Source organism: Lampris incognitus, chromosome 19 (assembly GCF_029633865.1).
Source record: "Lampris incognitus isolate fLamInc1 chromosome 19, fLamInc1.hap2, whole genome shotgun sequence".
Lineage (NCBI taxonomy): Eukaryota > Metazoa > Chordata > Actinopteri > Lampriformes > Lampridae > Lampris > Lampris incognitus.
Genome location: NC_079229.1, coordinates 32,971,929 through 32,989,651, shown reverse-complemented (window position 1 = coordinate 32,989,651; position 17,723 = coordinate 32,971,929). Strand labels below are relative to the sequence as shown.

Below are 17,723 nucleotides of genomic sequence, written 5' to 3'. Positions count from 1 at the left end.
CTCTCCAGTTTAGCGTTTCGGGTTTTGATTTCTAAGAAATCAGAATCAGAATTGGTTTATTTGGCTAAGTTTGCGTAGGCGGACACGTACCGGGAGTTTGACTCCGGCTCCTCCCTTGCTCTTCACGTACTCGCACAGAATAGACATACAGCTAAAAAAAAAGATGGGCGGGGGCGTCCGGGTGGCGTGGCGGTCTATTCCGTTCCCTACCAACACGGGGATCGCCGGTTCGAATCCCCGCGTTACCTCTGGCTTGGTCGGGCACCCCTACAGACCCAATTGGTCGTGTCTGTAGGTGGGAAGCCGGATGTGGGTATGTGTCCTGGTCGCTGCACTAGCGCCTCCTCTGGTTGGTCGGGGCGCCTGTTCAGGGGGGGTGGGGACTGGGGGGAATAGTGTGATCCTCCCACGCGCTACGTCCCCCTGGTGAAACTCCTCACTGTCAGGTGAAAAGAAGCGGCTGGCGACTCCACATGTATGGGAGGAGGCATGTGGTAGTCTGCAGCCCTCCCCGGATCAGCAGAGGGGGGTGGAGCAGAGACCGGGACGGCTCAGAAGAGTGGGGTAATTGGCCAGGAACAGTTGGGGAGAAAAGGGGGGGGGGGGTATCCGAAGCAGCAGTGACTACCACCTGACTTTGTGTGTGTGTTTCACGGGGACACAGTTGGAGGAAGCTCGTATCCAGATCCAGGACCCGGAGCTGCGGAAGCACCTGAGCCTGACCACAGCAGACCTGCGCTTCGCCGACTACCTGGTCAAACACGTGACGGAGAACCGCGATGACGTTTTCCTGGACGGCACCGGCTGGGAGGGCGGAGACGAGTGGATCCGAGCCCAGTTCACCCTCTACCTGCACACCTTGCTCTCCTCCACCTTACAGCAAGGTAGGAGGGCCGCCGACAAAGCCCGCCGCGCCTCCGCCCGAACGCCGAGCGGACCTTTCGGAAATCCACAAAAAGGTCGAGACAAGAGTCGGCCGTGTGTTCGTCGGCCTGGTTTCGAGCAGCTGAATCACATATTCATCTCATAATGGACATGTCAGCAGTAATAATACACTTTATTAATAAGGCACCTTTCCTACATTAAGTACATTATTTATAATTTACCACCACAACGAAAGCATTTAGAAGAAGCGCCACAGGAACTATAGCATAAAGTAAAACCGAAGGATGGTAACGAGGAGTAAAAGAGGAGTGCTGCCGTTTGTAAAGCCACACGACAAGTTTCAGAAATTAGACAGGATCATGTAAACGAGTCGACGATTAGAAGAATTAAGTCAATAAAATGTGTGAGTTTAAAAACTTTTACTTTTTCCCAAGTATGTCTTCATAATTCTATTTCTATTTATCATTCTATTTATATTTATCATTCTATTTATATTTATATTTATCATTCCATTTATATTTATCATTATATTTATATTTATTATTCTATTTATATTTATCATTATATTTATATTTATTATTCTATTTATATTTATAATTCTATTTCTATTTATCATTCTATTTCTATTTATAATTCTATTTCTATTTATAATTCTATTTATTTTTATCATTCTATTTATATTTATAATTCTATTTATATTTATCATTCTATTTATATTTATCATTCTATTTATATTTATAATTCTATTTATATTTGGCTTTTTTATATCTCACAACATCACAACAGGTGTGATAACTTCTCAGAAACCTTTTACCCAAACAAAGGTTTCATTTTCACCAAAGTTAACCACAACTCCTCCATCCATCCCTCCATCCTGCCCGGGGTCCATACCCCCACCTTCCCTCGCAGACCTTCGTCTGTGTCTTCATCTGTGTCTTGACCTTTGTCTTCATCTGTGTCTTGACCTTTGTCTTCATCTGTGTCTTGACCTTTGTCTTCATCTGTGTCTTCATCTGTGTCTTGACCTTTGTCTTCATCTGTGTCTTCATTTGTGCCTTGACCTTTGTCTTCATCTGTGTCTTCACCTGTGTCTGGACCTTTGTCTTCATCTGTGTCTTGACCTTTGTCTTCATCTGTGTCTTGACCTTTGTCTTCATCTGTGTCTTCATCTGTGTCTTGACCTTTGTCTTCATCTGTGTCTTCATTTGTGCCTTGACCTTTGTCTTCATCTGTGTCTTCACCTGTGTCTGGACCTTTGTCTTCATCTGTGTCTTGACCTTTGTCTTCATCTGTGTCTTCATTTGTGCCTTGACCTTTGTCTTCATCTGTGTCTTCACCTGTGTCTGGACCTTTGTCTTCATCTGTGTCTTGACCTTTGTCGTCATCTGAATGCAGTGATAAAGTCACTTTGTCCCTTTCATTTCTCACTCACTCTCTCAGTTATTGTCTTCTTTGTCTCCATATAAAGCCCTGCTGTTCTTGTTCTCGTCCTCCCTGCTCATCTCTTGTTTCCTGGTGGCTGTTTTTCCTCATCACAGATAATGAGAGGCTGCTGGCGGACTTCGGCGTTCCCTTCATGGCAGCGTGGAAGATCACCCACAACTACCGTGTGTGGCACAGCAACAAACACCCCGCCATGGCCGAGATCTCCCCGGGGTAGGTGGCTGGAAAACACAACAGAGATGGTTTTGTTTGTTTTTCATTTGCCGTTTTCGTCCATTCATTTTTCCCTCGTTCAGTTATTCTCTATACCCACTGGTTCCAGCTACAAGGCTGCAGGTATGGGGTCTGGACCCTCTTCCTCTGGGAACCACAGGTGCCAGGTCGTCCCCAAATCCACCAGCCACTCTCCCCCGCTCTTGTTCCTCCCCAGTTGTATCCAGCCAGTTACCCCAGTCTCCCGAGCCGTCCCGGTCTCACTGCTCCACCCCCTGTGCCGATCCGGGGAGGGCTGCAGACTACCACATGCCTCCTCCCATACATGTGGAGTCACCAGCCGCTTCTTTTCACCTGACAGTGAGGAGTTTCACCAGGGGGACGTAGCGCGTGGGAGGATCACGATATTCCCCCCCCAGTTCTCCATCCCCCCTGAACAGGTGCCCTGACCAGCCAGAGGAGGCGCTAGTGCAGCGACCAGGACACACACCCACATCCGGCTCCCCACCCGCAGACACGGCCAATTGTGTCTGTAGGGACGCCCGACCACGCCGGAGGTAACACGGGGATTCGAACCACCGATCCCCGTGTTGGTAGGCAGTGGAATAAACCGCTACGCTACCCGGACGCCCCCCCCACCGGCCACTTTTACCAACACCAACAATTACCGTTGTTCTGTGACCAGCTTAACGGAGCTGATCGATTATTATATTGAGGTGTCGGCCGCAGAAAACGTCCGAATCAAAATCTGTATTGGTGGTGATGTGACTCCATCCAGTCTGACCTGGTTTTTCACACGAGGAACAGGAGACGCAGCACCAGACTCTGATAATATGTAGATATAAGAGTCGTCACACTGTGCTGTGGCGCCGAGAGCCCATCCGGCTAGATGGTCAGGCTGAAGGAGGCACTTCAGTCAGCAGGTTTGATTTATGACGATAAATGTGTTAAATGTCTGATCCACAGATTTGAATGTATTGCGAGCCTCTGAGTGGTGCTGCACTGAGGTGTTAGACGTTCTGAAGAACAACCGTTTGCCGTGTTTCTCAGCCACTGGCACACGTCATGTTGAGCACCAGCCGAGTATCTCAACAAACTGCGGAGAAGATATTGTCAAGAACCCCGGAGAGGGAAAATAAGTTGAACCCAAGTGTGTTTGTAGACGAGTGAGCTTCTCTCCCCTGGTTTTCCATTTCAGACACCCGTTCCAGGGTCAGTACAGCGTCACCGATGTGAAGTTACGCCTGTCTCAGTAAGTATCGTTTGTTTGGATCTTGAAAATCCGTATCCTGCCCGCCCCAGCAGGACCGGCTCCACGCTCTCGTCTCCTCATTACGCACCATTGCACCCATTTGGCACGTCACTAGCCTCACCAAGTGTAGCTTTGAACGCCAGTCAGCTTTAAAAATATCCCCCGTTTCAGTCGCAGTTATGCGTCTAGTCGAATTATTGACTGCTCTTGTGATTTTTCTGACGTTTCACTGAATCAGTTTCCTCACAGAAATGAACGGCGGAACGATCGACTTTTCCAGAACTGGAGAGGACGGGATGTGACAAGGCTGCTCGTTCACTCACACTGAACTTCCAGTTCAGCTGAAGCGAGCAGGCTGATTTCAGCCTTTTTCTTGCTGATACACTTTTGTGGCACCTGGTACCTCTGGTATACCTGGTACCTGTAATACCTGGTACCTGTGATATTGGTTGCACATAGTACCTGTAATATCTGGTCTACGTGGTACCTGTAATATCTCGTATACCTTGTACCTATAATCTCTGGTCTATGTGGTACCTGTAATATCTGGTATACCTGGTACCTGTAATATCTGGTATACCTGGTACCTGTAATATCTGTTACACGTAGTACCTGTAATATCTGTTACACGTGGTACCTGTAATATCTGGCATACCTGGTACCTGTGATATTGGTTACACATAGTACCTGTAATATCTGGTATACCAGGTACCTGTAATATCTGGTCTACGTGGTACCTGTAATATCTGGTATACCAGGTACCTGTAATATCTGGTATACGTGGTACCTGTAATATCTGGTATACCAGGTACCTGTAATATCTGGTCTACGTGGTACCTGTAATATCTGGTATACGTGGTACCTGTAATACCTGGTATACCTGGTACCTGGAATATCTGGTATACCTGGTACCTGTAATCTCTGGTCTACGTGGTACCTGTAATATCTGGTATACGTGGTACCTGGAATATCTGGTATACGTGGTACCTGTAATATCTGGTATACCTGGTACCTGTAATCTCTGGTCTACCTGGTACCTGTAAAATCTGGTATACGTGGTACCTTTAATATCTGTTATACCCGGTATCTGTATACCTGGTACCTGTAATACCTGGTATACCTGGTACCTGTAATATCTGGTATACCCGGTACCTGTAATATCTGGTATACCTTGTACCTGTAATACCTGGTATACCTGGTGCCTGTCTCTGGCTCATAGTTGCAGTCAGTTGATCTGCTGCCCTCTGGTGGCTGAAGGTCTATGAACAGAGGTTTTATCAAGTACTGCAACTTGTCGAGCTAGTAAACTAAAAATATGAGTTTTTTTTCTACTTTCAGCAGACTAAAAGCATTTTGGGAAAAAAAAGACTCAACATAATGTCCCACTTGGACAACTTGGAAGACTTAAGTCAATTTAATCAGTTATGCGCCATGAGCCCAGTATCACTGGCATGGCCGGCAGCCATACCAACATGTACCCTGGCCCTGCAGAATGATGGAAGCTAAGCAGGTGTGGGCTTGGCTAGTACTTGGATGGGAGACCTCCCGGGAAAATGAGTTGCTGCTGGAAGTGGTGTTGGTGGGCCAGTAGGGGGCAATATTCCCTGTGGTCCTAATAAAAATCCCAGTGCCCCAGTGCAGCGAGAAGACACTGTGCTGTAGGAGACACCATCCTATGGATGAGACGTTAAACCGAGGTCCTGACTCACTGTGGTCATTAAAGATCCCATGGCACTTATCACAAAGAGTAGGGGGGTCTCCCGGTGTCCTGGCAAAATTCACAACCTGTCTCCCTCCATCCGGCCAGCTAATCATCCCCCCATGTAATTGGCTCACTGATTCCTCCCTCTCCACCTCGAGCGGATGTGTGTCGAACGTTCTGGCACAAAATGGCTGCCGTGCATCACCCAGGTGGTGCTACACATTGGTGGTTGAGGGGAGCACTGTGAAGCACTTTGGGTAATGAGATAAATTGCTATATAAATGTAATCCATTATTATTATTATTGCAAATATCAAAGAACAAAAAAGTATGTAATGGAGTCACATGACTTCTAAAAGGTTCCTGAAACCAACGAATGAGAGGGGCCAACGCCATACCTCCAAATTCTTCCATGAGCATTATTTGGACCGCATGATTAAGTATCTCAAATATCGATGATGCGTCCCGTATGTTCTGTATCGCTCTCTCACACACACACACATTCAAATACAAATATGTGTTATACTTGCTGTAAGCTATGGTTCCAGTCCACCGGTGGTTTTGTGCTGGTCCTGGTGGGGACTGCCTCCCCGTGAGGAGGAAGGGTGGCGTTTGTGGAGGAGGGGGCTCACAGTTCCCGAGCCCCATTAATTATGAGAGAGTTTCATTCTGAAAAACAGAGCCGGGGACCCGCACGGCGAGAGCTCCGGTTCCATTCCAGGACGTGGAGCTGAAATACGACCCCCCCCCCCTCCTTCCCTCCTCCCCCCCCCCCGCCGGCGTGTGCTGCCGACCAGAGCGTCTCAGGTTACCTGTCGGAGAGGCACCGCTCGGCTGCGTTTCTCCGGGCCCCGGGTCGGCGCGTGACATCCTGGGTTCGAATCCGGCCGGGTGCTTTTGGGGCGCGGCGTCCCCCCCCCCCACTCCTTCCCCTCTCTCTCTTTACGCGTTACCAAATAGCGGAGAGAATATACAAGCAAATGATGCCGAGAGCCGGCGTTGACGGCTGCGGGCGGTACAGTAGGACCGCCACCTGCATGCTAATACAAGCGTTTCTTTGCAAAGTTTGTCATTTCAAATCAAATTAAAAAAAAAAAAAAACGTAACGGAAGTGATAAATATTGAATAAAATCCCCCCCCAAAATTTGCACACATGTTTATTCGCCCGGCTTGGGGTGGAGAAACTGCATATTCGCTGTGAAGAAATGTATTCGCCGCATAAAAAATGAAATTCAAATTGGGTTTAATCACATTATTTATTTATTTATTTTGCATGTGCATGTGTGTGTGTGCATGTGCGTGTGTTTGCATGCACTTGGGTGTGTGTGTGTGTGTGTGTGTGCGTGCGTGCACATGCTGGGGTGTGTGCGTGGCTGCGTGGGTGTCAGGCGAGCAGGCAGGAAGCTTGGCACGGTGCCATCTGAGGTTCCAGGCAGTAACTGCGTGCCACTTCCTGTCCTGGCTTTGTGTCGGATCAGGATCTTCTCTGCGCTGACACGGGAGGGTAATTCAGGCTGCCGTGTGTGTGTGTGTGTGTGCGTGTGTGTGTGTGTGTGTGTGTGTGTGTGTGTGTGTGTGTGTGTTAAGGAACCTGTGCCCGTACGAGAGTCACACCAGTGTGTCTCCCAGGCTGCGGGGTCGGTTCGCTTCGTTCATCGTGACGCTCGGACACCAGCGCCCCCTGGCTGCAGGAGTATATAGCCGGATTTGTTTCAGAATGAAATAAGTAACTAAAATGACAATTTGCGATACGACTTTACCACACTTGCCCACACGGAGTGTGTTAAAATCCTTTAACGCACACCTCGTCGGGGATTATCCCGCTTATGTCGTGGTCACGTGCCAGAAAACGAAGGCCTCCGTTCATATTTTTGTTGAGCGTTTTAGACGCCGAATTAAGAAGTTGTGAAGTAAAAGTTAGCCGTTGAGCTAAAGATTTGAATATCTGCCGGGCTTGTTGCTAATTTAGGGTGTTGCTATGGTTACAGCGGATGAATTTAGCACGGTGAGCTGAGCTACGTGTGCGTTAGACGGTTTTAAGGTCTAGCCAATCAGAGAGCGGCACAGGCCGTGGCCGTGGTGTGAAGGTAAAGAAGCTGCACGTCTTACCCAGGGCCACGATCCTGTCAGACTGTGACGGAAGCCGTCCAGCAAATTAATTTATAGATGATTATCATATTATCTTAATATTACCTATATATTGATTTGATTTGCCAGCAGCCATACCAGCATGTACCCTGGCTCCGCCAAACGACGGAAGCTAAGCAGGTGTGGGCTTGGCTAGTACTTGGATGGGAGACCTCCTGGGAAAACCCGAGTTGCTGCTGGAAGTGGCGTTGGTGGGCCAGTAGAGGGCAGTCTTCCCTCTGGTCCTAATGACAGGGACACTGGGCTGTAGGAGATGCCGTCCTCCGGATGAGACGGTAAAGCGAGGTCCTGACTCACCGTGGTCATTAAAGATCCCACGGCACTCATCACAAAGAGTAGGGGGTCCCCCGGTGTCCTGGCAACATTCCCAACCTGTCTGTCTCCATCTGGCCGCCTAATCACCCCCCCCCCATGTAATTGGCTCAATGATCCCTCCCTCTCCACCTCAAGCGGATGTGTGGCGAGCCTTTGGGTGCAAAATGGCTGCCGTGCATCACCCAGGTGGTGCTACGCATTGGTGGTGGTTGAAGCAAGATACCCCCTTCAACGTGAAGCACTTTGGGTGTCTAGAAAAGCGCTATATAAATGTAATGATTATTATCATTGATGTATTTATGGATATACTGATTATTGATTTGACTGACAGCCATTTTGGGAGGAATACGGACGTCGCTACGCTGTTAGCTAGTTCCTGTTTGGTGGTAGGTCTTTCGTCTTCTCTAAATATCGCTCCCATTTCAGTTATTGGACATTATTATTAGCATACATGCTAATTAGGATCACGCTATTCCCCCCAGCCCCCCCCCCCGAAACAGGCGCCCCAACCGACCAGAGGAGGCGCTAGTGCAGCAACCAGGACACACACCCACATCCGGCTCCCCACCCGCAGACACGGCCAGTTGTGTCTGTAGGGACGCCCGACCAAGCCGGAGGTAACGCGGGGATTCGAACCGGCGAGCCCCGTGTCGGTAGGCAGCAGAATAGTCCGTACTGCCTGGTTAAAAGCCCCGTCAGACACGGCGCTTCACGGTCGAAAGGTTCAAATGTCGGGCGTCCGGGTGGCGTGGCGGTCTATTCCGTTGCCGACCAGCACGGGGATCGCCGGTTCGAATCCCCGTGTTACCTCCGGCTCAGTCGGGCGTCCCTACAGACACAATTGGCCGTGTCTGCGGGCGGGGCGCCGGATGTGGGGGTGTGTCCTGGTTGCTGCACTAGCGCCTCCTCTGGTCAGTTGGGGCGCCTGTTCGGGGGGGAAGGGGGAACTGGGGGGAAATTGGAGTCTGAATTCCCCATGAATACACTGTGTGTGTGTGTGTGTGTGTGTGTGGTGTCAGTCTAAATGTTTTGGTGCACAGTTGTGAGTGGGTGGTGAAGAACCTCTCATGGTTGCTGTGTTTCAAAACCTTTGAAAAATGTTTGTCCCCCCCCCCTCACCCCCCTCCCCCTCACCCCCCCCCCCACACACACACACACCTTCCCCTCCTATCGCCTGCAGTTGTCAGGTATCGAACGCACGTGTGCCGTCGCTCCGCATACCCGAGACGTCTCGGCCCGTGAGGCTCGGCTCTGATGAACCGCGACCTTTGACCTTTGCCGCTCCGGGGACCGGTTTCCCGAGTTACTGTTGGCACTGTGTAGGGAGAGAGAGAGAGAGAGAGACGGCATCGTGGTCACCTTTTCCGAGCCGTCACCCCCCCCCCCCCCCCCACCACCACAAAGCAAACCAAGTGCCCCACCCGTTTCCAAGACGGGCGACGTTTCATTCTTCCCGCCGGACCCGGGTGAAAATAGTCCAGGTGGGGTCGGCAACCCCCCAAACACTGCTGTGTGCCCCGCAGCAGCGTTTGGGGGGTGTTGTGTCGCTGACTCGGGTTACCCCGCTGTGCACGGAGCTGGCAGGCGAGTCGTGTAAATCTCGTGTCGAGCTGAAACCCGTCTCCACTCGGAAACCTAACGGTCCGCCGGTGGAGGACGCTGCCCCGCTTTGCAGCAGCTTTCCCGAAACAAGCCACTTCCCAAATCGCCGCTAGTTACCGACTCCAAAGCTAGAAGTTAGCAAAGCGACCTGCTTTTGTGTGGGGATCGGGGGAAATGATCTTCTTTCTCGTTTTTTTATCCCCCCTTTTTCTCCCCCGATTCTGTCCGGCCGGGGCGGCGCGGCGGCGCAGTGGTTAGCGCGGTCGCCTCGCAGCAAGGAGGTCCCGGGTTCGAGCCCCGGGGTAGTCCCACCTTGGGGGTCGTCCCGGGTCGTCCTCTGTGTGGAGTTTGCATGGGAGTTTCCTCCCACAGCCCAAAGACCTGGAGGTCAGGTGAGTCGGGCGTAGTAAATTGTCCCTAGGTGTGTGTGTGTGTGTGTGTGTGTGTGTGTGTGTGTGTGTGTCGGCCCTGTGTGATGGCCTGGCGGCCTGTCCAGGGTGTCTCCCCGCCCGCCGCCCAGTGACTGCTGGGATAGGCTCCAGCATCCCCGCGGCCCTGAGAGCAGGATAAGTGGTTTGGATAACGGATGGATGCATCCGGCCAATGACCCCACCCTTCTGAGCCGTCCCGGTCTCTGCTCCACCCGGGGAGGGCTGCAGACCACCACACGCCTCCTCCCATACACGTGGAGTCGCCAGCCGCTTCTTTTCACCTGACAGTGAGGAGTTTCACCAGGGGGACGTAGCGCGTGGGAGGATCACGCTATTCCCCCCCCGAAACAGGCGCCCCGACCGACCAGAGGAGGCGCCAGTGCAGCGACCAGGACACGTTCTGACAGCCGGCGTCCCACCCGCAGACAGGGCCAAGTGTGTCTGTAGGGACGTCCGACCCAAGCCGGAGGGAACACGGGGATCTGAATCGGCGGTCCCCGTGTCGGTAGGCAGCGGACCGCCACGCCGCCCGGACGCCCGTTTTATTTTTGCAAGTGTGGGCGGGCGTCAAGTGACAGGCGTCAGGATTCGGGGCCGCCATCGCTTGTCGTCGGGCAGCTGTTGACCCACGGTCGATCTCGCTGTCGAGAGAGACGGGGATGTTTAGATGTCCCGACGTCGACGGGAGCAGAATCCCGCCGTGCGGAAATCCTCCTGACCCACACGGGAGGCGGAGCTGCTGGCTCTGATGAACCGTGACCTTTGACCTTTGCCGCTCCGGGGACCGGTTTCCCGAGTTACTGTTGGCACTGTGTAGGGAGAGAGAGAGAGAGAGACGGCATCGTGGTCACCTTTTCCGAGCCGTCACCCCCCCCCCCCCACCACCACAAACCCAACCAGCCCGGAGCCAGCAGCTCCGGGCCGGGCCGGAGCTGCTGGCTCCGGGCCGGGCCGGCGGGAAACGGGAAAGTCAAGTGTGTGTGTGTGTGGGGGGGGGGGTGTCATGGGGATTGGAGTTCGGGTCAGAGGGGTCTGTTTTTATCCAGAACCATTTGTTAGGAAATGGACCCCCCCCTGCTCATTTCCGCTAACGGGTCAGCTCTGATTTATATCACACACACACACACACACACACACACCAAGAACTTATGATGACATCATTGTGTGTTTCTAAAAACAGATCGGATGTAGACGTGTGACCCCCGGCTGAGGGTATTTTGGGGGGGTATGTTGTGGGTAAACCTGTCTGGTTCTGTTTCTTCTTCTCTGTCCACTGAAGCTCGGTGCAGAACAGCGAGCGAGGCAAAAAGCTCGGCAACGCCGTCATCACCACCAGCCGCAGTATGGTGCAGACCGGAAAGGCAGTTGGTAAGCCACCGCGCCGGATGGGTGGGGGGGGGGTGGGGGTGGGGGTGGGGGTAATGATCCAAAATCAAGCGGCTCCGGTGGGAAATGTTTGCATCGTACGCTCTTGGCCGTCGCTGAGTCACGAGCGAGTGAGAAGGCCTGTGGCGTGGGTCCAGAACGCGCTGGCCGGCCACTGGGGCATTTGAACCCGTGGCCGCCGGTCGTTTGGCAGACGGCCCTTCCTGTCCCCGAGACAGTGGGGACATTGTGCTCCCCGTCTGATAAACGGGACTATTCCGGTTCTTTTCCTCTGTCCCGGACCCCAGAATAGACTGGCGCCCAGCCGGGCCCCCGCGCCCCCGCCGTGAGCAGAGTTTCGCTCGACGCGGTTTGTTTCTTATCGTTTTTGCTGCTTTACGTTTCACGAGGAGAGGCGGAGTCTCCGGTCCTAACGGAGACCGCGTAGGGGATTTAGCCGTATTCCCATAATCCCCCCCTTGGGACCTTCCTGTTGCGTTACAGCCGAATCGGTCCGATTTGCTGCCGGGAATACGCTTTCTTTTATCTAATCGGCTTCGACGTGGGGGTCCGTCGGTCCCTCCGGGGGACCCCTGGCGGTCCCCGACCCCCGCGTTGGGCGCCACACCCGAACGTGTCCTCAGATGTCCTTCGACGCGCCCCGTGGCAAACCGGCGGACGCCGTCCTCTCGTGAAAGACGTGACGCGCGACGCCGCCGCCGCGCGGCGCCGTACCCGTTCCCCGAGTCAAATCTGTCTCCACCTTTACTTCCAGGTCAGACGATGGGCGGAGCCCTCACCAGCGCCAAGTCGGCCATGTCCTCCTGGTTCTCCACCCTGGCCCAACCGGCCGCCGTGGCCAGCCCGGCCTGCGACGTCGAGCCGGCCACCGAGGTCAAGCCCTGACACCCAGCACCCGACCTTCTCGGCCCAGGACATACCTTCGCCTCACTGGACCCCCACCCCCCCCCACCACCACCACCCCCACCCACCCCTCCCCCTCCTCCTCGCTGCCCCGTCAGTCGAAGGGAAAGATGAGTCGGGGTTGTTTTTTTTTCTGCCGTTAATGAAGGAGTCATCAGCAAAACATGAAAAGATACCCCCCCCACCCCCCACCCCACCCACCCCTCCCCCTCCTCCTCGCTGCCCGTCAGTCGAAGGGAAAGATGAGTCGGGGTTGTTTTTTTTTCTGCCGTTAATGAAGGAGTCATCAGGAAAACATGAAAAGATACCCCCACCCCCCACCCCCACCCACATCCAACCAAAATTAAAGAACCCAACCTCCCCTGCTTGACCCCCTCACCCCTTTGATACCCGTGGGAAGGCCCGGTTAGCCTCACAGCAGTCGGACCGTGGCCACGTTACGGTACGTGTCCTCGCCGAGGCCCGTCTGTGAGACGGCTGTTCCCTTGGAAACGGGAAATGGATTTTTGGTCAGAACCCACTCGAGGCGGGCGGTGGCGCGGTCGGCCTGCCCGTCTGTCAGAGTTGCGGTTTTCACACTGGTGTTTCCCGGGCGGTTTCAGATCGGACACTAACATGCTGTTGTCACTGTCTGGCTTTTGTTTTTCTACGTATTTTTTGCGTCGAGCGAAGTTTTGCTGGATTTTTGTCTGCAAAGCCGCCGTCAGAGAATCACTGTAAAAATGGCACCGTTGTTGTGTGTGTGTGTGTGTGTGTGTGTGGGGAGGGGTCTTAGTGCAGATCGTGGGTGGGCGTGTGTGCTTAAGGAAAACCCCATTTCGTCTCGCGATTGTAAGTGTAATCGTCATGGCAACAGCATCAGTTTCCCGCACTGCTGTGAGATGACGCTTCGGCAGCGATGAGCGGTTTAGGGTTTTTTTAACATCTCATCTGAAGTCATTCCCCTTTCTCGGTCGTAAGTAACCAACCTGTGTTTTTTTTTTTAAGCCGTGGCAATTACGAATGCCAGAATGTGCATGCTGGTAGTAAAATGACCGCAGTGTTGTTGCATAAATCTTGCCCTACATGTTTACCTGGTGCCCGGTTCTGTGCACAGACGCAAGAAAAAGTCCCGGCTGTCGGCCCGAGCTCACAACCAAAAGGGAAGCGACTTTTTAATGTCTGAAGGAGACTTCTCGTTGCAAGCAGACTCTCCTCACAGAATACCGTCTTATTTAGTTATCTTTCGGTATGTATACCGTGGAGAGGGATATTTGAATGGCGCGGTGGTCAGGTCGACGGTGGTTTTAAGTTTGGATCAGTTATTTATTTGTTGCATATAGGCGTACTCGAACATACTCTCTGTATTGTCCGTCTTCTGCAACACTGGAACAAGTCCCTCTGCGTGTTCTTAGGTAACATTGTTCTGTCGCTCTCTGTCTATCGCCATCTATTCTCTGTCTGTCTCCAGCTATTCTCCATCTATTCTCTATCTATCTCCATCTATTCTCTATCTATCGCCATCTATTCTCTATCTATCTCCATCTATTCTCCATCTATTCTCTATCTATCGCCATCTATTCTCTGTCTATCTCCATCTATTCTCTATCTCCATCTATTCTCTATCTGTCTCCAGCTATTCTCCATCTATTCTCTATCTATCGCCATCTATTCTCTATCTATCTCCATCTATTCTCTATCTATCGCCATCTATTCTCTGTCTATCTCCATCTATTCTCTATCTCCATCTATTCTCTATCTGTCTCCAGCTATTCTCCATCTATTCTCTATCTATCTCCATCTATTCTCTATCTATCGCCATCTATTCTCTATCTATCTCCATCTATTCTCCATCTATCGCCATCTATTCTCTGTCTATCTCCATCTATTCTCTATCTCCATCTATTCTCTATCTCCATCTATTCTCTTTCTATCTCCATCTGTTCTCTGTCTATCCATCTATTCTCTATCTCGATCTATTCTCTATCTATCTCCGTCTATCTCCATCTATTCTCTATCTCCATCTGTTCTCTATCTCCATCTGTTCTGTCTATCTCCATCTGTTCTGTCTATCTCCATCTATTCTCTATCTATCTCCGTCTATCTCCATCTGTTCTCTATCTCCATCTGTTCTGTCTATCTCCATCTATTCTCCATCTATTCTCTGTCTATCTCCATCTGTTCTCTGTCTATCTCCATCTGTTCTCTGTCTATCTCCATCTATTCGCTGTCTATCTCCATCTATTCTCTATCTCCATCTATTCTCCATCCATCTCCATCTATTCTCTGTCTATCTCCATCTGTTCTCTGTCTATCTCCATCTATTCTCTGTCTATCTCCATCTATTCTCTATCTCCATCTATTCTCCATCCATCTCCATCTTTTCTCCGTCTATCTCCATCTGTTCTCTGTCTATCTCCATCTGTTCTGAGGTGCTCACGGGACAACTCGTGAAACTTTTCTGCACTGTTTGTACGGGACGACCTTTTCCATAACGGCTAGAGTAGATTCGTCTTTGAAAGCGGTCACGTAAGCATGCTGAAATTCACCGTCTTTGTCCGTCTTTTAAACTGTTTCGTATTTTCCTTCCTCGCTTTTGTTTTTCATGATTTTAACCTGATTTTTAGACCCGCTTCTGGTCTGTAAAACGACTCATTTAAGTATGAGAAGACTCTGGTTGACAAAACTGCTTTTTTCTTCTTCTTCTTCTTCTTCTTTTTTATTCTCTGACAATATTTTCAATTTGTATTTAAAATATATGAATGTATTGTAAATTGTGAATTCAAATTCACCAAGTATTTTCCTGAAAGATGCATTTGAAGTATATGAGAGAAAATTGATATATTCTATTGCTGCATTAAAAACTATTAAAGTAGCCCACTGACTTGTTTTTATTTTCGTTGAAAACTTTGGATGATGATGATTATTATTATTATTATTATTATTATTATCCCAAAACAATTGCTGGGAAAAACTCGAAAAACGTTTATTTTAGTCGAGGCACAGGTCTGATGTCACGTTGTGACGTATCCCTCTCCGATTGGAAGAACTACAGTGAGCGGCACGGTTTTTTTTATTTCTTTTTAAATAAATGTATCTCTAGTTTTCCCCCTTATCCCACCCCACTAACCCAATGGCATATGGCCGGAACTCTCGTCGAATAGCTCCCCTGGCTCACGTTTCCACAGGAAGGAGATAGCCGTAACACCAGCTTCCTTCAAACTCGTGTCGGCTGCTCTCGCCATTTTCCACGCTGAAGCCTCCTCGCATGGTTGCATCACCCTCAGGCCGCGAAGGAGGCGTAGGGAGAACGCTTCCGGTTGCTTGGCTGCAGGAGCCCGGGTGGGCCAGAGGGGTCGCTGGAGGACGACGAGTCCCCGAACACTACACCGATCTACACCCACCATCCCTCGGGTAAGGGTGGCCTAATGAAGGCCTCACCCCGTGGACGCTCTGGCCGGGACCGGTTGCGGCGAGTCTGGGATACGAACGTTTTACCCGGGTTATTGAGCATTCTGCTGTCAGACTTGGGTAAGTACACATTTTGTCAGATTTTAATGCGGTCTGCCAACCAAGGGCTACCGTTTTAAGGCCGGAGGAGATAACTCGACGACTGGTTGTGTGTGTGTGTGGAAACTGAGCCGCCATGCCAACTGAGCCGTGACGTGTTGGTTGTGTAACCGGTTATTTTCTTGCCCGGTGCGGGATTCGATACGAGGTGTACCGCACCACAAGGCGACGTCACTAACCGCTCGGCTAAAGGGTCACACCCGTTAGCTAGGGGCTAACGGGTCTTATTAGCGGTTTACAGTCGTCACCCTCTCCCGGAAGCGCGCCCTCCTGCTTTGTTCTTCCCGCGCTCCGAAGAGACTCCTGAGGATCTGCGCACTTCCGGATCCCACCGCTGCCACCAATGTAACCGGTTATTTTCTTGCCCGGTGCGGGATTCGATACGGGGTTTACCGCACCACAAGGCGACATCGCTAACCGCTCGGCTAAAGGGTCACACCCGTTAGCTTAGCTAGGGGCTAACGGGTCTTATTAGCAGTTTACACTACAAACAAGCTTGTGTTAAACACCGAAGCTGCCAGGCTTGTGTAGAGCGCCGAGGCCTGTAGCGCGCTCGAAGAACCACGTGATCGACGGCAAACTAACCACGTGATTGGTTTCGAGCTTCGGAACGGAAGTGGAGAGTTCATGATTTAGAGGAGTCTTTGATTAACTTTTGTAGTTTCTGAGATTCTTTTTTTAAAAGTGGAACCTGCATTAGAAAAAAAACCAACAACTTTGGGAACATTTTGAACTGACGGGGTTTTCCAAGGGAAGGCGCGACGTGGCGCGTGAGACGAGAACTCAGCTAAGTCACAGTGAGTCGACTTATATTTCTGAGTAAAAATCAGTGAAAACTTTCCTTCCTTTCACAGTCACGGAAACTCCTTTCATCCCCTCCCCAGTGATGGTACTGTAAACTACTAGTAAGACACGTTAGCCCCTAGCTAACGGGTCCGACCCTTTAGCCCCTAGCTAACGGGTCCGACCCTTTAGCCGATATATAGATATAGATATATATATCCTGTAGTTTGAAGAGTTTTTAACATATCACTGTCAAAAATAAATCTAAGCACTGTGGTGACCCACATCTATATATCGAGAGACATTCACCTAAGAGGACGGTGTACCTTTAAGGGAAGAGGCGAGGGGTCAGATAATGCACTTCCGCTTCCGGTTCACAGTCAGTTCAGTGTCGTTGTCAGATGTATGAGCTAGTAAACTACCTCGACTACGTCTACTCTCACGTCTCCTGTCTCGTTTTCTAACTCCACAGCACGCTCTATATTGTATACATGTATATTCTGTCATGTGGACGTACCTACTTCATCTATATAAAGTAACCTGTTAACATATTTATTCCAGCATCTCTGCACTCTGAATCATTGCACTGTCTTCCTGTTACAAATTGTTTTTTTTACTATATACTTTTTATATACATCTATACCTGTACATAGTAGTTGAATGTTTGTTTACCTTGTTGTCTTTGTTTTAGCTGCATGTCTATTCTGTGTAAGTACATGGAGAACAATGGAGGAGCCAGAGTCAAATTCCCTGTATGTGTAGGCCTACTAAAACTTAGCCAAATAAAACCGATTCTGATTCTGATTCACTGCAACTTCTCTGAGGCAGACCCTGCCACGCTCTGGGTTTGAGTGACAGTTTACTTGAGCCTCGTCCATTTGTAGTCTTTTGTTAAACCAGGGTGTCAGAGCGTGCCATTCCGTTTCAGGGCGATATCTCTGGACTGACTTTAGGAAATGAGACAGCTGTGGTCGGATTTTAACATTAGGTAGACAGCTACCAACAAATAGGGTATATACACCGTTGGAGCAAAAACTTGTAAATTCACCCATAATTGTGGCCCCAAAGATATTGAGATGGGCCCTTTGTCAGAATTTTAGTCTCTGGCTCTA

General features: G+C 50.6%; 1 protein-coding gene across 1 annotated transcript in view; it reads left to right on the top strand.

Annotated features, from left to right (window-relative positions):
• Window positions 1-12,456, top strand: part of avl9 (AVL9 homolog (S. cerevisiase)) — a 33,214-nt gene extending 20,758 nt beyond the window's left edge. The window contains exons 12-16 of the mRNA XM_056299176.1: window positions 665-884; window positions 2,424-2,541; window positions 3,740-3,793; window positions 11,270-11,358; window positions 12,131-12,456. Coding sequence (XP_056155151.1) covers window positions 665-884; window positions 2,424-2,541; window positions 3,740-3,793; window positions 11,270-11,358; window positions 12,131-12,261 — 612 coding nt within the window. The 3' untranslated portion in view covers window positions 12,262-12,456. The remainder of the gene's footprint in view (window positions 1-664; window positions 885-2,423; window positions 2,542-3,739; window positions 3,794-11,269; window positions 11,359-12,130) is intronic.
• The last annotated feature ends 5,267 nt before the right edge of the window (window positions 12,457-17,723 follow it).